The 25255-nt window shown below is 40.2% G+C and overlaps 1 protein-coding gene across 1 annotated transcript in view; it reads left to right on the forward strand.

The window, feature by feature from the left end:
* The first annotated feature begins 364 nt into the window (after positions 1–364).
* The window catches only part of RABGAP1L (RAB GTPase activating protein 1 like), a 163842-nt gene continuing 138951 nt past the window's right edge, over positions 365–25255 (forward strand). The window contains exons 1-2 of the mRNA XM_003587088.5: positions 365–1820; positions 10362–10490. Coding sequence (XP_003587136.1) covers positions 1653–1820; positions 10362–10490 — 297 coding nt within the window. The 5' untranslated portion in view covers positions 365–1652. The remainder of the gene's footprint in view (positions 1821–10361; positions 10491–25255) is intronic.

Raw genomic sequence — 25255 nt, forward strand, 5'->3', positions numbered from 1 at the left:
CATGCTACAGTTTTATATGGAGAAGCTGGTCTGGTATTCATGACCAACTCCAGAGATTTAGCACCAAGATTCTGGGTATGTGTTAGTTAATTGTTAGGATAAAGTTAAGAAACTACACTGAGTGGGGATCTTGTCCTTTTGCCTTGATTTTGCGACAACTGATCATTCACACCAAGGAAATTAATGTAAAACTGCAATACTGAGATTGTAAAATTTTAAACTATGGATAACTCTCAGTTATCTTATTACAAGACAGGACTAGACCAGAAGGTATTAAAACAATGTTTAGAACTATTAACTGAGTGTTTATCAAAGTCTTTAGATTAGGAAAGTTATTTCTACTTTGAGAATCTCAACTTTAATAGTTCCTTAAAGGTATGCTTTTATTATGATGATGTAGGTTTTTATGCTTTATCATATTGTATATTTATAAAAATCTTCATTTTCACTGTGTTGTACACCTGAAACTTATATAATATTTTACATCAACCATACCTCAATAAAAAAAATTTTAAAAATCTTCCTTTTAGTTGCAGCTAGCCTTCCCAAAATGCTGAGTTACTTTTGCATATCCTAGCACTGCAAAAAGTCATTACTGCATAAACACTCCAACTTGAGGGTGTGTCATTTCTTGGCTGCTCGGTCCTTGCTCTTCTGTCCATACTTTGTCATCTTCCCCTAAGCCTCTGTTAGAAATTTCAGTGATCTAACGAGGATTGGAGCCTCCCACTTTAAATATGTGGTATAAAATCAGACTGGTATCCATCGTTATGAGAAAGCAGGAGTGAGTAAAGGTCAGTCTTTTAGCCGGCAGGCTGTCTGATTTTTCTGTGAGCATCACATGTTGGGAGAAGCTAGTTCATCTGTCTGTGGGTTTAGGATTCAACAGCATAAGCTGTCAGCCTAACACTGATTGAAGGTGGACTGGGAGGGGAAGTGCATCTGCCCAACGGCTCGCCATTGGCTTCCTATTACAGCATTCTCCCCCGAGACACAGTCTGCATGCTCATTCACCTACCTCCTTCTCTTCCCTCCCCTTCCTTCCCTACCCCTTCATTACTGATTCACAGCGAGAGGCAGCAGCAGCAGCAACAGCAGCGCTGCTTGTCACGAACCAAGGATTGCAATGAGCTCATCCTTTTCTCCTTGCAGCTTCACAACTGCCCTGGCTTCCTGGCTACCGCTGCTGCTGTCTCTTCTTTCTCTCTCTCTCTCTCTCTCTCTCACACACACACACACACACACACACACCGTCTCACACACACATATGCACAGCACACACTCACACACTCTCTCATGCTAGACCCTTCTAAGCATCTTGTCCATTTTTACACATGTATGTGAACTCTCCTGCATCACTCTTGGCCATTTTCTTGCGTTTGATTGCTTTTGCCATTTTTTGTTTTGTTGTTGTTGTTGTTTTTAATTTAGATCAGCATTTGATTTCATTTCCAGTCTACTCTGGGGCTCTCTCACAGTGGATAATTTAACCAAAATGTTTTTCTCGTGGAGACGTTAGCTGGCAATTCCCACCACAGACTGGTTTGTGCGTGCTCCCGGGGAGACCGAAGCCTGGCTCCCCTCCCACGGCAGTTCTCAAAATTGTGGATAAGAGATCCCGCTTTCTCATTCTGGATACCTACTTACTGCTCATGGAAGAAGGGGTGCCCTGCCCAGCCCCAGCTGCTAAGCTCACAGCTCCCGTCAAAAAGTCCCAGGACATGCACGACGAGAGGAGCAAGCTGGTGAATGAGTATGCGTGTCGAGTGCTGGAACTTCTGGGGATGGGGCATCGTCTGTTTGTGCCTCGGCTTCTGGCGGTGAGACTGTTTTTCATTGAACTTCATTTGTAGAGAATCTGCCACCCTCTGTGAGAATTCCTTGTATCCCCGGAAGAGGCTTGTGGTCTCCTATTTCCTTCCCCACTCTACCGGGAAGGAAGTGCTGAGTGGCCACTGCCCTGGGGCTCTGTCCGAGCCTGGTCCACGCCACTCCTTAATTGACTGGAGGAGATATGGCTCTCCTCTCTGAGCCCACATCAGTGGCATTATCTCTCTGGCAGCAAAAAAGAAAAAGGTCTTATGGCTGGCCAGGCTCAGCAATAAAGCAGGATACCCAAGTGCTTAGTGGAGGCATTCTGTTATTTATGTCTCCAAAGGGTTAAATTTTACAACAGACATTATCCTGACTTATCTAGACTATGTGTGGTTTCCTTTCTAACCTCTCTATTTGATGTCCAGTTTGATTGTTTTAGTAGGGAATTTTATTCCCTAAAAATCATTGATTAGGAAATTACAGATTTCTCCCCTGGAATGTTTGAACTGTTTATCTGGAACCAGCTTAGGGCTGTTGGGTCTGTGCTGAGTCTGGGAAGTCTGATTTGTTTTTTTTTTTTTTAAATTAATTTCCTGAAGAAGAGAAAAAAAAAATCACTCTTCCTCACTTCCTGTCAAGGGTTAAAATTAAATACCCACAATCACTGGTGCAGGGTTCTTTTTAGCAGTTTGAGAACTATACCTAGCAACTGTTCTATAATATAATTGGTCTACAGTAGTCCTATACCATTATTTGGTAATTGGGCAAGAATAATTTCACTCTGTCTATTTTAAACAATGGAGTTTAATACCATTCTAGACTGTTCCTTCATTTGGTTCTGTCATATTTGAGTCTTTTCAGAAGTACAAGATTGACTTGACTGAATTTAACTCTCTCTCACACATATCTCCCTCTAGTATAGTTCATCTTTGTTTATACTTATCTTTACAAGTATTAACTCAGTCTTAATGTATCTATTTGCAAATAAATAGGATCTCTCCTATATCATCATAACAGACATGTTAGGTAGCTGTGCACGTAAGGGGTTTCTCACCCTGAAGAAAGTCTATTTATCACTGCAAGGTGAAGTTGGATGCAGTGACCAGCATACAATTATAGGGAAGGGGGTGGTATTTTTTGAGGAATACAGTTCCTTTGTAATTTAAGGAAGAAGAGCTCAAAATATATGTTTCAATGCCCAGGTGAGGTCGTCAGCGCTCACTTGAATTTTGTTTCCCTGAGTTACATTTTTTTTCTTAATAAAGGAAAAAACTGAAGAATCATGATTCTATTAAAAAGGATTTTTTTTAAAACAGTGAAATAAAAAGCATTTTAGGAGCTTTGACACTGAGAAGTGCTAAAATATATTTCAACAAATGATCTGCTTCTCTTTAATGAATCAGTTTTTTATCTAACGCATTTCTATATCCTTACAGACTGCTTAACTTTGTGTCTCACAGGCTTCCACTGATAACTTTACAGAGATCTGATACTGCCTTTCGTTGGCATTTACATTTTTAGCATTTTGAAGGGAAACATGAAATCGATAATAGGAAATATATCTCATACCTACATCTTTATCAGGGATGGCTTTAAATTGCCTGTAGTGTAGAATGATTGTCAACAGTAAAAGCTGTAATCTTCACAAGGTTCACATCTGTGGGGGGCTCATAGATATCTATATGTTGCAACTGTACAAAGTTGGCTCGGTTGCCAAATTAGGTACCCAAGTAGGTACAGCCCTTATGTTGTTCTGGGCTCGAACATTATAGGTCATAGAGCCACTTGCAGTCTATGTGAAAAGTGTATGCTGAGTTATCTGTAGGGCCCTTTGGAAATCTCTGACTTTATTACACAGCTTAAAAGATTGTTGATAGAATTAGGGTACTCTACATTCTGAGAAATCACATCACATGCCCTTTAATGAGCAATATGGCTATGAATTGGGATCAGCTATCCAATGAGTTATTATTCAAAGTTTAGTGTATACCAGAGGGATGTCCAGTTGTTCAGCCTTGTGTTATTGGACTGCCTAATGATATGGGATCGATGGTTAATCTGCCCAGGGGGGTCCTAAGAGGAATCCTGCCACGTGCAATGTTGTAATCTTTCCATTACCAGTGAGGGAAGGAACTGAAGTTTAGGTTTTTAGTCATGTTTTCAATATGACTATGTAGGGGCTGCTGCTGCTGCTAAGTCGCTTCAGTCGTGTCTGACTCTGTGTGACCCCATAGACGGCAGCCCACGAGGCTCCCCCGTCCCTGGGATTCTCCAGGCAAGAACACTGGAGTGGGTTGCCATTTCCTTCTCCATTGCATGAAAGTGAAAAATGAAAGTGAAGTCGCTCAGTCGTGTCCGACCTGTGCGATCCCATAGACGGCAGCCCACCAGGCTCCTCCGTCCCTGGGATTCTCCAGGCAAGAACACTACAAATCCTGTTTTGCATTTAAGATCCATGTAGTATTTTTTTCATATGAGGCCAGTTGCTTTTATTAATGAAACAGATCAAATTAAATGAAGATTTACCAAGACAGTGTTGTGGATTTGAACTCTGAGCCTTATATTTTGTTCCTTGAGGCACAGAGGGACCATCGAACTACAGGAACACCAAGCACATTTGGAATTTTTGCTTATGGTCCCTCAAAGGTATACTTAGTAAAGAATAATTTCCCTTTAATAAATCAAGTACCAGTGTTCCACTTTAGATATTACCACAAGACGTAGATTCTGTGTGTAGACCCACCAAGCATACGTTTCTTTGGTGAAATTAAAATACCGAAGCAAGGGATTCAGGTATCCTAGATACCAGCTAAGTAATGTCCTCTTCTAAAGCCCACACTTCCAAATGATTCTCAGACCTCCAGAAACTTTGCTCAATGGAACGGAAATCCTGTTAGACTCTATGCCTCAAGGAAGAAAAAGCCATTTGTGGTGAATATAGTGAAGGTGAGAAAGAGAACTGTGCCTACATTTTTTCCCCCAATAATCCTCTAAAATAATCAAATCTAGATTTTGCTGCTGATAGAGGCCTTTAAAGAAAGATTTGTCTTTGGAGAACAGTGAGAGGTTTGGAATAGAAGCATCTGGAGCTAACACTCAAATGTTAGAACTGTTCATTACCACCCACCCTGCCTTCTTCTCTCTCTCTTGTTTTTTTAATCACTTGAAAATGTGATACTCTTGCACTGAATTTTTCAGTGGGAAAAACACTCCCAAAATGGTATTAACAGTGGCACACAGCCAGAGTTCATACTCCTCTGTAAGTGTGTGAAATTTGGAGAAAGAGGAGAGAAGCTTTTACTCATGTTCAAAATCTTCCTGTCCTCCTAGATTTTTTTTTCTTCTTTTATATGACATGGGAAATTATTATCAGATCATTATATAACATGTCAGTGTTGGCTATAGTTTCAGTACTGGTACTCTGGGCCCTGTGCATGGTGAAACTGGAGGACTCTCAGGCCGAGGATTGATATACATCTATAGCCAAATGCTCCCACTGTCCCTCCAGTAGCAATTTAAGGTTTAATTTTGATCAGATTTCTAATGCTGTCAAACTGTATCCTAGTTGTGTTTTTTTTTTTTAATTTGTAAACTTCCTTAAAACATTAATTTTAAGGAAAGAAGGAAAAAGCAGATGAGAACATTTTTCTCCCATTTTTACCTGTTGTTGATTGCTGCAAGGATTGATCACTCACTGAAGAGACACTATATTGGATTGGTCAAAAGGTTCATCCAGGTTTTTCCATAAACCCGAACAATCCTTTTGGCCAACTCAGTAACTCTTAAAAGAAGTTAAAGACTCAAGTATAAAGGTTGCCATGTTGGGACTTCGCTGGTGGTCCACTGGCTCAGACTCCATGATCCCAATGCAGGGGACCCGGGTGTTTAGGGAACTAGATCTCCCATGCCACAGCTAAAGATGCCACATGCCACAATGAAGATTGAAGATGCTGCATGCCACAGCTAAGACCCAGCACAGCCAGACAAACAAATAAAGATTGTTTTTCGTTCATTCGGTAATGTCCAAATCTTTGCAATCCCATGGACTGAAGCCCATGTATACTTCTGATCAGTTCAGTTCAGTCACTCAGTTGTGTCTGACTCCTTTGCGACCCCATGAATTGCAGCACGCCAGGCCTCCCTGTCCATCACCAACTCCCGGAATTCACTCAGATTCATGTGCATTGAGTCGGTGATGCCATCCATCACCGACATCTCATCTCATCCAATGAGATGCCATCTCATCCTCTGTCGTCCCCTTCTCCTGCCCCCAATCCCTCCCAGCATCAGGGTCTTTTCCAACGAGTCAGCTCTTTGCACGAGGTGGCCAAAGTATTGGAGTTTCAGCTTTAGCATCAGTCCTTCCAGTGAACACCCAGGACTGATCTCCTTTAGAATGGACTGGTTGGATCTCCTTGCAGTCCAAGGGACTCTCTAGTGTCTTCTCCAATATCACAGTTGAAAAGCATCAATTCTTTGGCACTCAGCTTTCTTCACAGTCCAACTTTCACATCCATACATGACCACTGGAAAAACCATAGCCTTGACTAGACAGACCTTTATTGGCAAAGTAATGTCTCTGCTTTTCAATATGCTATCTAGGTTGATTATAACTTTCCTTCCAAGGAGTAAGCGTCTTTCAATTCATGGCTGCAATCACCATCTGGAGTGACTTTGGAGCCCCCAAAAATAAAGTCTGACACTGTTTCCACTGTTTACCCATCTATTTGCCATGAAGTGATGGGACCAGATGCCATGATATTACTTTTCTGAATGTTGAGTTTTAAGCCAACTTTTTCACTCTCCTCTTGTACTTTCATCAAGAGGCTCTTTAGTTCCTCTTCACTTTCTGCCATAAGAATGGTGTCATCTGCATATCTGAGGTTACTGATATTTCTCCTGGCAACTTTGATTCCAGCTTGTGCTTCTTCCAGCCCAGCGTTTCTCATGATGTACTCTGCATATAAGTTAAATAATCAGGGTGACAATATACAGCCTTGACGTACTCCTTTTCCTATTTGGAACCAGTCTGTTGTTCCATGCCCAGTTCTAACTGTTGCTTCCTGACCTGCATATAGGTTTCTCAAGAGGCAGGTCAGGTGGTCTGGTATTCTCATCTCTTTCAGAATTTCCCACAGTTTCTTGTGATCCACACAGTCAAAGGCTTTGGCATAGTCAATAAAGCAGAAATAGATGTGTTTCTGGAACTCTCTTTCCATGATCCAGCGGATGTTGGCAATTTGATCTCTGGTTCCTCTGCCTTTTCTAAAACCAGCTTGAACATCTGGAAGTTCACAGTTCACGTATTCCTGAAGCCTGGCTTGGAGAATTTTGAGCGTTACTTTACTAGCATGTGATATGAGTGCAGTTGTGCGGTAGTTTGAGTATTCTTTGGCATTGCCTTTCTTTGGGATTGGAATGAAAACTGACCCTTTTCCAGTCCTCTGGCCACTGCTGAGTTTTCCAGATTTGCTGGCGTATTGAGTGCATCACTTTCACAGCATCATCTTTTAGGATTTAACATAGCTCAACTGGGATTCCATAACCTCCACTATCTTTGTTCGTTGTGATGCTTTCTGAGGCCCACTTGACTTCACATTCCAGGATGTCTGGCTCTCGGTGAGTGATCACACCATTGTGATTATCTGGGTTGTGAAAATACATCTGATACCCCCCGAAATATAAAAATCAATATGTATCTCAAAATAAGTCCTGCATCTCCTTTCTAATTTGCATCTGATAATCTTTTGACTTTTTAATAGTGGGTATGCTTGAAGTAAGCTTCCCTGGTGGCTCAGATGATAAAGAATCTGCCTATAATGCGGGAGACATGGGTTCAATCCCTGGGTCAGGAAAATCCCCTGGAGAAGGGAATGGCTACCAGTATCTTCTCCAGTATCTTGCCTGGAGAATCCCATGGACAGAGTAGCCTGGCGAGCTATAGTCCATGGGGTTGCAAAGAGTTGGACACAAATGAGAAACTCACACTTTCAGGCAATCTGGAGCTTCACTAACACCAGCGGTGTCTTGAAAAGGGCAGTCACAGAGAACTCTGAATTCTGGTTTCCAGAGACTTCATTTGAGTTGGGCTGTATCTTTCTTCTTTTGTATGATCTCAGAAGCTGGACTTGAAACTAGGCCTTGGGCAGTATTAGAAAATTAGGTGACCACACTGCCTGCAGGCGATAGACTGTTCCACACCATTGTGGGTCATCTGTCTGTAAGTAACTAGAGGTTAGTTGCACTGACAATAGAAAAGGTGTGCTTAGAGGTTTTGAATGATGAAGAAAGCTACCAGTCCTGTTTCCCTACAAACTCTATAAGCAGCCTGTCTTGAATTTTCCCAACAATTACCAAAGAGATAATCATCAGAACCAGTGTTACAGGTGAAATAGGATGTGGTATGTCTGGTATAACTGGTAGGTGGATGCTTTCTCAATAATTCAGCAGTTGATATTTCAGTTGAAGAGGCCCACTTTTGGGCTGAATTTGTTTCCAGGAACTGCCTTTCCCAGTTAAGGTGAGTTGATAGCACTTTATCCTGCTAAATATTCTCTCCACTACTTATTGCCACCATCTTTCAGTATCTGTGAGGGAGGAAATAAGTCTGAGGTGTACTGAAGCTTGTTTTTTCCCTTGGCACTGTTAACCTGGCTCTGTGTTCTGATTACTAGTTTACGAATCTAAACTTGGGCCAACCTAGTCCCCTGTGAAAATGCCTGCTGTGTGAATTAATATTTTATTTTACATGTTTCTATTTAAAAGAGAAGCGAAGGGGAGAAAAAATTATATAGAGAGAGTGAAAGAGAGACGAAAGGAGGATTCATTCAGTTATTCAGTAAATTTTAGCTGAGTACCTCCTATAATCTAGGCATTAGTCTTACCACTGTGAATACAGTAAAGAACAAGACAGGTAAGTCCCCTTTCTTTAGGATGAAAGCAAATGAAAAACTATAAAACGACTGGATGAAGAATGACTTGATGGGCTAGGAGGAAGAATTTAAATGCTCAGAAAAGGTCTAACTCAAATCTTATATTTGTGCTAAAATCTCAATCACAAAGTTATTATCATAATGAAGATGAGGGAGAAAAATATTCCAGACAGAGATAACAGGCAGTAGCCTTCAGTTAGGAATGAACTCAGTGTGTACAAAAAAAAAAAAAAAACCCAAACAAACCAGAAAGAAGGCTAGTGTTCTTGGAGCTTGAGACCAAGAAGAGAGATGCAATTCAACATCATGTTGAAGGGGAAGGCAGGGCCCCAGATCATAAAGGGTCTTGCAGGTAATGGTAATGGTTTGGATTTTATTCTGAGCATAGTAGGGACCATTGGAGAGCTTTACACAGAAGAGCAGCATAATCTGAAAAAGTATCTAGCTGCTGTAAGGAGAGGGAGAAAGAGGGAGACCAGTTGGGAAGTTACTGAATGACTCAGCTGAGAAACAACAATGGCTTAGACCAGGGTGGTGGTGATGACAACTCATTATGAGCAGAATTCCTCTGACTTCCTCTGTCTTTCAATGTAGTTGTTAATCAGTTTTATATTTGAATTTAAATAAAGTAAAATTTGAACTTGCATGTAGTTCTGTGATTTCTAGCTACCATAATTTTTTGTTTTAATCATTTTCTTTCTGTCATTTTTGACAATTAAGTGCTGACTCTTAACACCTAGTTTCTTTTTGACTTGGCCTATTTCAGTGTACCCAGTATGCCTCAGTCTCATAATTTGTGTCTCAGTATTTGCCAATGATTACATGTAGTTGTTTATTAAAACATTTATTGCCTTTCTTGTTATAAGATCTTTCCCACAGGAAATACAGCAAAATATAAAGAAGAAGAAGAAGAAAAAACTATAACCTCACTCTTCACCATTTTCTTTTCTTTCCTTTCAGTCTTTTTTCTGTGCGTGCATATATTTTCTGTGCATGCATATAAGTAGTTGTTACTTCTTAAGTAAATTTTGCAAAAGTAGCTTTCCTAAGAAGTTCAGTAGTTAAGTGGTTTGCTTCATTTACTTTTTTAAAAGTCTTTAAGATATGGAACAATTTCTTATTTGCTATTGTCATTAATTGAAAAGTCATTCTCTCATTAGGTGTTTGTTATGTAACTCTTCTGTGCTTTAATTGTACTGTCTGTGTCTTCCCAGCTTGGGGGGGATAAAAAAAATCCTTAAAATGCCCACCAAGTTAAAATCACAGATGTGTCCCAGAGTTCAAATTTTTTCCTTTTTCTGGCGGTTTTTTTTTTTTTTTCCCCCCAGAGCCATAATGTGGTTAGCTTTGCCAGGATCCATCATTCTAATCTAGAGGTTATGTAAATTAAATATGTTAGCTTGTTAATTAATTCCATTGTCACTTCTAGGATTTATGGTGACTTATTTCAGCTTATATAAAGCAGTTAGAAATCTCTTCCTAAAAATTTTTGGACCTCACCTAGATCTTGGCCAATAAAAGTTACATTTAGGAAAATAGAAATTGCTTTTGCAATGTATTTGTTATGAATGTAGGTTAAAATGTAATGGACGATTCTTGGTGATTGTTTTGTAGACCTCAAAGGAAGATCTTCTGCAGGCTGATTTTGAAGGCGCCTTAAAGTTCTTCAGAGTCCAACTTCCAAAGAGATACAGGGCAGAGGAAAATGCAAGAAGGCTAATGGAGCAGGCTTGCAACATTAAGGTAAGATAATAAAGGTGGAACCTGAATGCAGAGTAACGTGGCAAATTATGGAAAACCCTCTGTTTGTTGCTGGATTCTGACTGTGTTGAAGGCGCTGTGGTATCTGACCTAGTCTCTCTCAGACATTTTTGTCAGGGTGGTCTGTATCTGTAGTGGCTGTATCTTCTAGTAGGACTTAGAGTGAGCCTTGGCTGGTTCGGATCGTAACAAGAAGAAGACAAACATTGATCTTACAAGTGGGCCTCTAGAGGAGCCTGCTCTGATAGTGGTTTCCACAGCAGCAGACTTAGTATTTAGATTTTGCCATCTATTTTAAGATCATTTAGGGCCAAGCAAGAAACGCACCCTTCCCACCAATTTCCTGTTGGCTTGGGGATCTGTCAGAGGAGGATTTCTAGGTGAATCAGTTTCTGGAGTTGAAAGGGGTTACGTGGCTCTGGCTCCATCAGGTCTATGCATGGGCTTTTTGTGCTTAACTCTTACTGGATTTTAAGTTGGGTAAAGTCATTCTCATTTTCAGTGGATGTTCTTGATTTGGAGTGCAATGCTTTCCAGTGAATACCTGTGTCTATTGAGGAGTTTCCTGTTAGATGTCCCATTGCTTTCTTCTGCTTCCTGCTGCTACGCAGATAATGAATGTACAGTATACAGGACTTATGGTGGTGGTGTTTGTTCCTACCTACTTATATTTTGAAATTCATGGCTATGCTTAGTGGCCATCTCTGATGGTAGATGTTGTCCATGGGTTTTTGGTCTGCCACCTAATTTCTCTCTGGTTTTTGTTCTGTTTTGTTGTTTGATGTGAATTATTTAATCCAGTTGTTATTTTTTGATGTGGGCGCAAAAATAGTACTTAAAAAAACTAGGTGAAAGAATCAAATAAGTTTTAGAGGTGTTTGTTGATGATCATAGCCAGAAAGTTGATAATTTCCTAATACAGAAAAATTATACAATCAAGTTTTATAATAATGTTAATTAATTTTGGGGCTTCTTTTATATTTATAATTAATCCAGTAATTCGCCAGAGTCCATCATATTACTAATTTCTGTTCCTTTACAGAACTAAGTTAAATAAGCTTGATTGTGAGTTTGACAAAACTAGCTAAATAAATTTGATTATGAGTTAAAGAAAAGGAAAGCACCCTGGTTAGGCCATGCTTTCCTTTCTTTAAGGGACTTTGAAAGCTCTGTCTTGATCTGCCTATTTCCATCCCACACCTGACAGATATATGTGGCTATATTGCTCCTTATCACATGTCTGATAAAACTAAACACATTTTATAAATAACTTGAAATAGAAATCCCTATCTAGAGAATTGTGGTATCGAGGTGAGATAGCATTTTTAAAGGTTTTTTAAATCTATATTTGTTTTTTGGTCTGGGCTGGGTCTTTGTTGCGATGCAGGCTCTCCAGTTGCAGTGCCTGGGCTTAGTTGCCCTGCAGCCTGTGGGGTCTTAGTTCCCTGACCAGGGATTGAACCCACATCCCCTACACTGGAAGAACGATTCTTAACCACTAGGGTAGTACCAAGATAGTACATTCAAAAAAAAAATTTGGAACCAATTTACTGATGTAAATTCTTGTACCTTTGGCATATTCTAGGAAATCTTCTTAACCTAACCATGACAAAAATATAAATTTGTTTTCTGAACAAAGATCCCAGGTCTTGTAGACTTTACATTCTTACAGAAGGAAACAGACAGCAGTAACCAATGAACATAATAAAGAATATACTTAATATGTCAGAAGGTGATAGCTATGAAAAGAGAAAAAGTAGGGCAAAATAAGCAAGATTGGGTTGATGGGGAGAAGAAGCATTACAGTTGTTAGATAGAGTAGATCTCATTGAAGGTAAAGAGATGAGTTAGTCATGGAGATGTCTAGGGGAGGAGCACTACAGCAGAGGCAACAGCTAATTCAAAATCCCCGAGGCTGGCTCATGCCAAGTAAAGTTAAGGAACAGCAAGAAGACCAGTGTAGAGCTGGAAAGAAGGGAATGAAAATAAGGGCAATAGGGGAGGAAGTTCGAGAGCTCATAAGGCCGCTGTAAGGGCGTAGGCTTTGCTTTGTATGAAGTGAGGAGCCCTTACAGAATTTTGAGTGGAAGAGTAATAAGATCTGTCTGAGGTTTTGGAGGATCACAGTGCCTACTGTGTTGAAAACAGACAAGAGGAAGGTAAGAGTAGAAGTAGGGAGATCAGATGTGGGTTTGCAGTAATCCTGGTGAGAAATGATGGACTGACCAGGGTGATCATAATGGGGAGAGACACAGAGTGGAAGTGGTTGGAACCTGGACATATTCTGAAAGAGAACCAACAGGACTTCATGATGTATCAGACATGGGTGTGAGAGGAAAAAAGGAGCCAAAATGATTCCACAGATTTGGGATGAAGCAATTATAAGATAGCGTAGCCATTGGCTTATTAGGCACATGACTGAAAATGTGCTTTGACATAGACTTCCCTTAGCACAATGCCCAGTGTAACACTTTTTTTTTTTTGGTGTCATTAGACTTGTGTTTGAATTTTAAGTTATTTTAAACTAGATTCTAACTGTTCAAAAATAACAAGTCAATGTTGAATGTAAGTAACTTAAGAGAAAAAGATTACATTGTCTTTCAAATGAACTCTGTATTCAAAGAGATCATTTTCCAAAGGTATTAAGAAAGATAGACCTCTAAAGTCTTCATCCTGAAACGCAAACTTTTAAACCCTTTATGACTGTTTTATTTGACTAAGATCAGATGACTAAGCAGAAGCCACGTTTGTCTGTAAATGTTGAAAATATATTCCAATGGTCATGGTGACTGAATTTTGTGGGTGGTAGGTTTGAAAGATAGGCTTCATCCAGATGATTGTTCCCGAGCTGTCAGAAGGAAGTACTATAACCTGGGGCAATGCTGTAGGGACCTATTAAAATAAAACATTCATTTCTAAGAGTAAGAGAGTAGAGAGTTAAGAGGTACAGGTAAATGTTTTCAAGGGAAATCTAGAATGATGGGGAAATCACTGAAAACAAAAAACCCAGGAAAGTGATTTTAAAATATGAAATGTAACAGGGAAAGACTTTTGCCCAGTATAATTTTGAAGCTCCTCAGAGGATGGAGGAAACTAACAGTTGTCAAGCCAGAAACATGAGATCAGAGAGACACTGAAACATAAAATGTCAGAAAACAAGTTCAAAATATGACCTGAATGGATTGTTCCTGGGATGAAAGTGCTGTGTGTAACCATAGTGATTTATTTGCACATGAACAGATAGATAAGAATTCTTTAAAAAGTAATACTAGGGTTGTTTTTGTGTATTTTGTTAGTTTTTTGTGTTTTCTAAGGAGAGTACCTTTTTCTTAGATACAGTACCCACAGGGTTGTTTGGTTGTTGGTTGATCAGTCACTGTTGTATGTGACTCTTTCCAACCCCATGGACTGTAGCCCACCAGGCTCCTCTGTCCATGGGGTTTTCCAGGCAAGAATATTGAAGTGGGTAACCATTTCCTTCTCCAGCGGGTCTTCCCAGATTAGGGATCAAACCCATAGCTCCTGCCTTAGCAGGCAGATTTTTACCACTGAGCCACCAGGGAAGCCCACCTACAGGAACACCATTTTAATTTGTAACATGATTATAGGGTGGATGTGAGGTTTAGTTGAAAGAAGGAAGGCATAAATAGTACAGTATTCAGGGTTTGTGCTGGGACTAGAAGGTAGATCTCCCAACATGAAAATTTAAGATTGTTAACCAACACCTGCATTTTGAAATAGCCTTTATATCAAGACCTTAAACATTCATACATAATCGCACATATATACCTGCAGTGATACTTAATCCTTATGTATGAAGCACTCTGTTGTTTTTTCTTCTACTGTATTATATTCTAATTCATTTTAAACTTCTCTCCTTCTCCTTCCAAATCCCCAAACCAAAAAGCTAGTCACAACGCACTAAATGGATTTCACAGCAGCTTACAGTTTTGAAAAAGAACTCAGGCCTGTTCCACTACTGCTCCCTCCTCCCCTTCCCCCATTCTGATCGACTGCAACTGTGAGAGGTTGTGGAGGGTGAGGTGTTACACTGAATAATGAAAGTGGGAGTCTGGTAAGGATGTGAGTCATCGTGCCATCTTTATAGCAGCATATGCGGGCAACTGGAAATGTTAGGAAATGATGGACAGACCAAAGCTCCATATTAGATGGAACATTTAAAGAAAAAGGCAGCTACAGTATGGAATAGGCAAAAAAGTTGAACTCATGATTTCTTATCCACAACCTGTATAAGATTAAGAAAAGAATTCCTGTTGAAAGTAATCCATTTTTTAAAATTTTAATTATTTGTATAATATTTGTATATGATCTTTGTATATAGTCTTTGAATGGACATGTTCTCATTTAATTACCCTTCAAAATGAATCTGTCCTCTAATTCAAAGAAACTGGGTAGCCAGTAATTTCAGTTAACTGACTGGTTTTAAAATAAACGCAACAGTTATAGGTAAAAAATAACTTGTGAGCTCTGTGTGTTGATAAGAGGATTTATTGATAAAGCACATTGGATTGGATAAATAACTTTATTCTTCTGAAACCTGTGTGATACTAAATATCAGGAATATTTTTGGTTTTTTTTTTTTTTTTAATTTACTAACATGACTTTAAATCATTCTGATATTTCTTCTGTTCCTTATGATCCAGCGAGGCTAAAATGAGAAAATATGTTTACCCATCAGACTTTACTTTGAAAAATCATTTAGTTACTAATATATGAATATCTTACACTTTCACAAGAAGGCAAATTTTGTTGAATATCATTATTCAGTTGTTAGCTTATAGTTTAAATTTTTGCTGTGGAGAGCTTCTTAAACTTGGATCTTGGCTTCATGGACTCTGAGTCACTAGAAATTTGAATTTCTTTATATAACCTTCTAAGCATCCTGTGTTTCCTAGTGAGACAATATATAGCTTTTATTGGATTCTTAAAGGCAACTCAGTGACTCAAAGAAGTTAACTTTTGTGTTGTGGGATCATCTTAAACATATTAAGAAAATAGATATTTCTTTACAGCATAAGAATTTATAACTGTACCTATATATATTCAAGTATATATATATCAGTTCAGTCCCTTGATTGTGTCCGACTCTTTGCAACCCCATGGGCTGTGCCACAGGCATCCCTGTTCATCACCGACGCCCAAAGCTTACTCAAACTCTTGTCCATTGAGTCGATGATGCCATCCAACTGTCTCATCCTCTGTCATCCCCTTCTCCTCCTGCCTTCAGTCTTTCCCAGCATTAGGGTCTTTTTCCAATGAGTCAGTTCTTTGCATCAGGTGGCCGAAGTACTGGAGCTTCAGCTTCAGCATCAGTCTTTCCAGTGAATATTCAGGACTGATTTCCTTCAGGATTGACTGGTTTGAGCTCCTTGCAGTCCAAATATACATATAACCTTTATAATAATTCCTGTTTTGTTTTTTTTTTTTTTGCATACTTTTATTCAACATTAGTCACATATTGTATTAGGTTAAATTGATTAAATTACCATTTTCTTTGGTCAAATGCTTGCTAAGTTGCTTCAGTTGTATCTGACTCTGTGCAGCCCTCTGGACTGTAGCCTGCCAAGATCTTCTCTCCGTGGCATCTTCTAGGCAAGAATACTGAAATGGGTTGCCATTTCCTTCTTCAGGGGATCTTCCCAACCCAGGTTCAAACCTGTGTCTCCTATATCTCCTGAACTGGCAGGTGGCTTCTTTACCATTGGCGCCATTTGGTCAAAAGCTGCCAGTTATTCAACATTGTATATGACTTAATTCAATATTTCATGCCTCCTTATGTTTCAAATAGACTATTTATGTGATGATGACATATTAAAAATTAGGCTTTTTTAAACATAGAGGTGTTTATTTAGTGGTCATTGCTCTGATAAAAACAAAAAGATGGGAAAAAAAAGATGAATTAGAAGAATAAAATATAACGGAAGTCAGAGTATTATAATACGTTAGTCCTGTGGCTGTGAAAACCTTTCCTGAGGATTAGTCTCCAAAAGTGGGGGAGCACGTCTTTTTTTCTCCAGTTAACTTTTGTTTGGAACAGTGTTACAAGTGCCACAGTTGTGATGAACCCCATTAGCAGTGAAGTTCAGCATATCGTTCAAAATATTCTTTTGGTAGATCTTCAAAATAAAATGTTTGAAAAAGTAAAATAGCCTATATTACTTGAATTTTATTGGTAAAATAACTTGAACGATATTAAAACTGCAGTCTGACATTAAACTGAAAGAAGGAGATTAGAGGGAAAAGGTCATTTACTGAATAACTACTATGTGCCAGGAGCTATGCAGGAAGACTTCTCAGAGGAATTAAGAGTTAAGGTGAGACTTAAGGATTAGCAGGAATTAAGGAGTACATCAGGGGCTTCCCTGGTGGCTTAGATGGTAAAGAATCCACCTGCAATGCAGGAGACCTCTGTTTGATCCTTGAGTTGGGAAGATCCCCTTGGGGAAGGCATGGCAACCCGCTCCAGTATTCCTGCCTGGAGAGTCCCATGGACAGAGGAACCTGGTGGGTTACAGTCCATGGGGTCGCAAAGAGTTGGACATGTCTAGTGACTAAGCACCAGAGAAGGCAGTGGCACCCCACTCCAGTACTCTTGCCTGGAAAATCCCATGGATGGAGGAGCCTGGTGGGCTACAGTCCATGGGGTCGCTAAGAGTCGGACACGACTGAGCCACTTCACTTTCACTTTCATGCACTGGAGAAGGAAATGGCAACCCACTCCAGTGTTCTTGCCTGGAGAATCCCAGGGACGGGGGAGCCTGGTGGACTGCCGTCTATGGGGTCGCATGGAGTCAGACACAACTGAAGCAACTTAGCAGCAGCAGTGACTAAGCACAGCACAGCACAGCAAGGAGTACGTGGAGGCAGGGGGAGGGAAGTTCCATGCAGAGAATATGCAGAGGCTCAGAGGTAATAAGAATAGATCGAATTGTCCAAAACCTAAATGCAGTTAGAAAATAGAGTTTGAGGAGGGAGGGAATGAGAGGAATAGATGGAAGACTAGAGAGATAAGCGGGGGCCAGACAGCTGGTACAGAGCCATGTAACCCTGTAATCCAATGGTAAGCAGCTTGGATTTTATCCTGGGGGGAGGGGAACGGATTGAAGTTTTAAATAGGAGACATAAATGATCAGATTTACGTTTTAGAAAGGCTTTTCTGGCTGGTGTGTGGAAAATGGATTAAAATGGATAAGGTTAGATATTGGTAACAGACCAATTCAAGAGTGGTTGCATTAATCCAGTTAATAAGTGACCAGCCTAGTATTAAAGAGATGTGGACAGATTCCAGAAATGTTCGTGAGATAGAATCAACAGATTCTAGTGATTAAATGAGAGCTTAGGGCAGAGAAGGAGAGTCAGTAATGACTCTAAGGATTCTTACTTAGGCAACTTGGTAGTAATCACTTTATGAAGGCAAGCAAAGAACAGACTACAAGGATGGAGGATAATGAGTTAAGTGTGGGACATGCTAAGCTCGTGGTGTATAGCCGCAATCTCAAATCCAAGTACATAAAACTATCCAATAAGCAGCAGGTATGGAGTGGAAGTCAGATCTGAGCTGAAAGTAGGCATTTGGATGTCATCAGTATTTGAACTATGGGAGTTGGTGAATTTTCAGAGGAGCAGAGAGAAGGGTTGAGGATAGATTCATTAACATATAAGAGAGTCACTGAGGCATAGAAGCTAGTGAGACTGGAAAAGCAACACTCAGAATAGTGTGAAGTGTGAAAGCTAAGGGAAAAGGTATATTTTCAAGATGGAAGAAGTTGAACAACTAACCAGATACTTAGAGTTCACATAAGATACTGAGAGTGGAAGTGGATGTCATGCAACAGTTAATGATAAAGAGGTGCTTTAGTGACAGCAGTTCAGTGCGGTGATGATGTATAACAGCCAATGATTCAAGGAATAAATGGGAGGTGAGTCAATGGAAAAGGGAAGATGAGACAACTTCTTCTAAGGAGTTCAGCTTAGGGAGAAAACAGAGGATGACAGCCAGCAAGCCAGAGCATAAGTACACGAAATGTGAGGTTGAGATGAATTTTTGGAGGATGGGGAAGATGGCTTTAAATGCTTTAAATTCCCTCAATGAATCAATGTCTTCATATAGTATCTACTACATATCAGGCACTGTGCTAGGCCCAGGGAATGCAAAGTTGAACAAAAGCAGAAAAACTCCCAGAACTCATGGAGTTTATATTGTGCAGAAGATATTAATTAATCATGCCTTAATAGATACACAATTACAAAGTGAGACAAATGCTCAGAAGGGATATAATAAAGATATATGAAGAGCAGAGAGCAAAGGAACCTGACTTTGACCCAGGGGATTAGGTAAAGCTTTCTTGCACTGAAATGATAAAGCACTTCAGACTGAAGGAAATGTGCAGACGCTGTGGGGTGGGAGTGTGGTATGTTTAAGAAATAGGAGATGGCTCAAGGAATGATGACGGCTGGTATCCAGGGGCCAGACCATTCATCTTCAAATAAGAAGGAAAGGTCCACAAGAGAAAAAGCTAAAGATTCGGTATATATCAACAGAGACAGACCTCAGATGAAAGAAGGTACTTTTTTTCCGTTACAGCAGGAGGGACTGAGTAGATGGGGAATAAAAGCAAATGTGCAGGTTAGGGAAGGGAAGGGAAAGATGAAAGAAATGGAATTCTCATATTCCATTTAAAGGTTTCTCTTATTTCTGTTAAGCAGCATCCAGAATCAAGGGAATGTAGTAGAGCTAGAGCTCTAAAGAATACAGACAAACTTTTAGATGTTATAGAGAATGGAAGAACTAACTGAGAAAACACAAAAGAATTCTTGGGCTGAATTGTTGGAGATCGTGAATTCATAATGGCAAAAATCTGCAACTGTTTTTTGGAGTTTCTCTAGAAACACCCACCAATCCAAATGTATACCTGAAGAAAGCGATTAGTTTCACTTACAGCTGAGGTTTTCCACCATCAGACAAAAGAAGGGCAGTGCAACCTGGGCAGTGGTGCACTAATAAGTCAGACCTTTGGGGGCATGAGAGGGAGGAGTGAAGGGAGAATCTCTGATCTGTAGCTTTTGCCAGTTTCCAGGTAGAATACTTCCACCATGGCCAATTTCAAGGTACCAGTGACTTAACAACTGGCACACAATTTCTATTAACAGTCATTTCTGTTGGACTGGTAGCTTCTAACACCAGCACGCCATGGGGTCAGAGAGATAAGGCTCGTAGCAGGAGAGTGGTTAACATGATAGATAATGGAATAGAACCAGTGAAAGAGAGAGTGACAGATAGGGATTGAGAGACTATAGGACAAGGGGGTGAGGGAGAGGGACAAAGAACTGAACTCTAAGAACGCAGAGAGTGGTGATTACCCAAGAGAAATGCGTCTTTTCGCCAAAAACACTTTTATTTTAAGGACAGTTTAGTGACATTAGACGATAATACCGACCTGTGCTCAGAATTTTCAGTTGGTAGCTCAGGCTATGATTTTTCCAGTAGTAATGTACAAATGTGAGAGTTGGACCCATAAAGAAGGCCGAGCACTGAAGAATTGATGCTTTTGAACTGTGGTGTTGGAGAAGACTCTTGAGAGTCCCTTGGACTGCAAGGCGATCAAACCAGTCAATCCTAAAGGAAATCAACCCTGAATATTCATTGGAAGGACTGATGCTGAAGGTGAAGCTCCAATACTTTGGTCACCTGATGCGAAGAGCCGACTCATTGGAAAAGACCCGGATGCTGGAAAAGATTGAGGGCAGGAGAAGGGGACGACAGAGGACGAGATGATTGGATGGCATCACCGACTCAATGGATATGAGTTTGAGCAAGCTCCGGGAGATGGTGAAGGACAGGGAAGTCAGGCATCCTGCAATCCATGGGGTCTCTAAGAGTTGGATACGACTGAGCTACTGAACAACAAAAGCTCAGGTTTCTTAGTAGCAGCAAAATCACACCAGTTGCTAAATATTTTGCCATCCATGGCTAGTTCATACAGTTTGCTTCTCTCTGTCCTAATAAAATTACCACCATCACTACCATTTTACTCTAATTGTAGAGATTTAAAATGCATTGTAGGAGGAATAAACAAAAGGGCAGAGACTGTAAGAGTAAGGGAAATAAGAGTAAGAGGAGGGCTCTAGTGGCTAAAAACAAAGTCCTACCCTAGCATCTTCCTCTTTCACACCAAAATCATCTTCCTAACCCTGCTAAAGAGGGGCCCACCACTGACCATATGTTACCATGGTAACTACCTGCCTCCAAAAACTTGAAGGTCTTCGTTACCTATATATTATACTATGATGGACCATTATCCGTTCTCCCAAAGTGGGTTAATACAATTTGATCTTGCCTCTCACAAATCATGCTTTTCATGGACTAGAGGTAAATTCATTTGTCTGGAGATTTAATATTTTTCCCTCTAAGAACTCCATATCTGTAACCATGGTTTTGAAGTTAACTGTTTGAAAATAACTTTCTCACTAGAGGAAAACTATAAAGAACAGTTGTATTAAAAGCAATTTACCTCTAATTTCTTCATGCCGTTTGCTATTTCTTTCTGGCGATTGTTGCTGTGTATAAACAAGAATGTAATCTCCCAAATAGAAGCTTTTTCTGAATTAGCAATGAGGCCCCACAGAGGCTTTTCTTGACTCCATGAATCTAAAAGACACACCATTATGTGCATTGTGGAAAGGGCTCATGTTATGGAACCATATCTCGTGTTCCTTTCCTGTAGAGACCACTCACAGCCACAGTTTGGACTCTTCGGTTTCAACTGTCATAGTGTTCTGCCAGATTAGTGTTAGTTTTGTTATAGGCTACAATGATGTGATCATTAACAAATAGATAGTGAAGGAGTTTTGGTATCACAACATTTGCCTCACTTTTCCTTTGAAGCTTCTATTAACATTGATAACCCTCAGTGTGCCTTAAGATTGAGGGAATTGTTTTATTTTCCTCCGAACAAGGATTAATAAAATTTGATCCTGCCTCTCACAAAGCACACATTGTAGGAATGAGCAGAACATGCATTAATGTTCTCCATGCTCTGAAACAGTTCATAGCAGGTAGAGAAAACAGGCCAGAGCTCCAGATGCCCAAGCCTCAGCCGCCCTTCATCTTTAGAAATCTCTGCTCTTCTGGCCATTCCTAATCAGCTGGAATACATTTGTATCCTTCGTTGCTTCCGCTATTTTATTCAACCATCATATCTGCTTCTGCCTTTCATTCTCTTTCAGTTTATTAAGGAGAAACCATGTAAACACTTTTAAATTAACTTGATGGGTGAACCTGGATATTGCATGATGAACTGATCTATAAAAATCATTTCATTGTCCTAGTCCAAGAAAAGTAAGATAAATGGATATAAAAATTGATTTTTATGTAGGCATCTCTTTTTTCAGAAACACAAATACTAAATCATAAGAATACTTGCATCTCAAACTTGGTACAATGTCCCTAGAGCTCTCCACATACAATTAACAACAAAAAGGACATTTCAGAACTACTCTTTCAACTAGAAGTTTCCCTCCTCTCAAACTTTTAAGTATTCTTTTTCCCTGCAGCTAATTCAGTCTCAGCAGTCTTCTAAAGACTTAGTAAGACAAATGGTTATGCTCTTAAGTGAGAGTTTTCATATTTCATATAACTTTCTGCAGTGCTTTGCCAATTATCCAGTTGTTGTGATTTATGTTTATCTGTGTAGGAGAATAAAGTTAGAACCCCTCTTCCTTCTCTGGAAGGAGTGGTAATAAATAACTTTCCCATAGCTATTTACAGTGAGAGGCACATCTCTTTGTTTTCCTTTGTTGAATTTGTTACAGTATTGCTTCTGTTCTGTGTTTTGGTTTCCTGGCCATGAGGCATGTGGGATCCTAGGTCCCCAAACAGGGATGGAACACGTACCCCACTCCCCTCACCATTGTAAAGTGAAATCTCAACCACTGGACTGCCAGGGAAGTCTCCCTCTTTGATTTTTTTTTTTAAACTACTTGAATTCATGTTGAGATTATATTTCAAGTATACTTCACAGTTTGTGTTTGGGGATCTGATTTAGACAAGAAAATAAATGTACTTCTCTGTGCCCCTGTTGCTGCTCATTGATAATAATTTAAGTTTTTTTTTTTTTAGGTAGCAATAAAAATAAATTATAAATGTCTTAGGTGTTTAAAATAGGTTAGCTAGGAAAGCTGAGCCATTGGAACTTGGGGGTGTTTCAAACACTTCAACTAAAGCCGTGTCAGACGCCAGTGCCTCTCCTCTGGGGTGCATAAAGTATAATTATATTTACTTAGTTATTCATATTCTTGTTTCATGAACTCATGGATCCATTTAGCATTTAGCTGGGAAATGACCAAATCTAATTATTTAATAATACTCTGGAGAGCTTACTTATTTTACTATTACACCTTTTTCTCCCTCTCCCTGCTCAACCGTGAAAAGTTCTTTTCTTTTTAAATGAAACGTATCAATGAGAATAGCAACCCAAAAAAGATAATGGAGATTTTTTAAGTGTTATTCACATATCACCAACTGTTTGTCAGGCTTTCTGAAGCTCCACTTAAAGGCAGACAAACTTCTAAGGGGAAAATTATATACCTTGATATAGTTGTTGTGCTGTGCTGTGCTTAGTCACTCGGTTGTGTCTGACTCTTTGTGACCCCAGGGACCATAGCCCTCCAGGCTCCTCTGTCTGTGGGGATTCTCCAGGCAAGAATACTGGAGCGGGTTGCCATGCCCTCCTCCAGGGGATCTGCCCAACCCAGGGATCGAACCCAGGTCTCCCGCATTGCGGGCAGATTCTTTACCTTCTGAGCCACCAGGGAAGCCCTCTGTAGTTGCTAGTTGTGATTACATGGGACGCTCCTTTCTCATAGTCAGTTCCTCTGGTCTGGTGACATTCTATTGCTGCCACCTGTGGAAGCGATTTCTTTCATCTGGAATGTTTGGCCTCTTCCTTTTCTGTGCCTGTACCACTTTCTACCTAAATTTCTGTAATATGTGATTCAAATGGTTTTGTCATCACCATCATCACTCTTATCATCATTATTACGTGAGGGAATCTTGGCATACAAACCACCTGAACAGGTGGTAAAACTTACCACGACATACCACTTGTCACAACTGAACGAGACAGAGTGTTCCGTCTAGTTGTTCAGGTTGGGGGAAACTTCAGTCACTCGGTTTGGCACAGGCTCAGTGCTTTCAGCAGTGTGTTCTTGGCAGTGTTTCATTCATTCTCCTTGCCAGGCACTACATAATCCTGTGTTATCCTTTGTCCTTAGGGTCACTGTACTTTTTATTAGCTCTTACTACCTACTGAAGTTGTTCACTAAGTTGGTTCCTAACCAACAGTACTGTTTTTTCTGGGTCTCATGTCTGTCCCCCACTTTCATGCCTGTGGTAGTTTGGTAGAGCTGCTATAATAAAATACCACAGATTGTGTGGCTTAAACAGCAGAAATTTATTTTCTCACAGTTCTGGAAGCTGGAAGTTCAAGATCAAGTTGTTGGCAGTTTGGCTTCTTCTGAGGCCTCTCTCCTCACCTTGGAGATGGCTTTCTTCTCTCTGTGTCCTCACATGTCCTGCCTGTGTTACCTGTGTTCTTATCTCCTCTTCTTACAAGGATACCTTCCCTAGTGGCTCAGACGCTAAAGAATCTGCCCGCAATGTGGGTGTACCTGGGTTCAATCCCTGGGTCGGGAAGATGCCCTGGAGAAGGGAATGGCAACTGACTCCAGTGTTCTTGCCTGGAAAATTCCATGGACAGAGGAATCTGGTGAGCTACAGTCCATGGAGTTGCAAAGAGTTGGACATGACTGAGCAACTAACACCACTACTGTACTACTACAAGGATACCAGTACTGGGAATTAGGGCTTCAACATGTGCATTTTGAGAACATACAGTTCAGCTCCTAGCAGTGTCTTTCTCACGGTCAGCAGAATGCTAATTTTTCTGAAAGTGTTCCCTTCTTAACTTGAACTGTATCTCCAGCATCTGATGACACATGACAGTTTCCTGTGTTTGTCAGTGTACCCAAGTTCTCCCATTTTCTCCTAAATTCTCAGATTTTCTAAAATATCCTATTTTTCTTCACTGTCATCAGCCCACTTGGCTGGCAAGGAATTTCCTCTGGCATGCATGTTAGCTTAATTTATCTTGTGTACCCTCTTCTGGTGTGGTCCACATGCATTAACTTGCGTATACTCCTATCTCTGTGCTGTGTGCTGTGCTTCGTTGCTCAGTTGTATCCGACTCTGAGGCTACCATCTGTCCATGGGAATTCTCCAGGGAAGAATACTGGAGTGAGTTGCCATGCCCTCCTCCAGGGGATCTTCCCGCATTGCAGGTGGGTTCTTTACTGTCTGAGCCACCAGGGAAGCTCAGTCCTGTCTCTATATAGTATCATACCTTATACAAACCATAAGCTCCCCCAATTCCCATCAGTTCCTAAAGGAGAGGCTGTGAGTTGTACAAGTAAATAAGTTACATCTTAGCAGAATGTCTAGTGATAGAAGAAAATCTCGATTCTGTTGTAATAGAATGAGTATTTTAAGCAACACCATGATTTGGATACTGTTTAAGACCAAAGGATTTAGTTTATTTTCTAAAATCATTTATATACAACCTTTTATTCAAAAATGAAAGTAAAGTGGAAGTAGTCGCTCAGCAGTGTCCAAATCTTTGCGACACCATGGACTATATAGCCTGCCAGGCTCCTCTGTCTCCAGAATTCTC

This window comes from Bos taurus, chromosome 16 (assembly GCF_002263795.3).
Source record: "Bos taurus isolate L1 Dominette 01449 registration number 42190680 breed Hereford chromosome 16, ARS-UCD2.0, whole genome shotgun sequence".
In the NCBI taxonomy this organism is placed as follows: Eukaryota; Metazoa; Chordata; class Mammalia; order Artiodactyla; family Bovidae; genus Bos; species Bos taurus.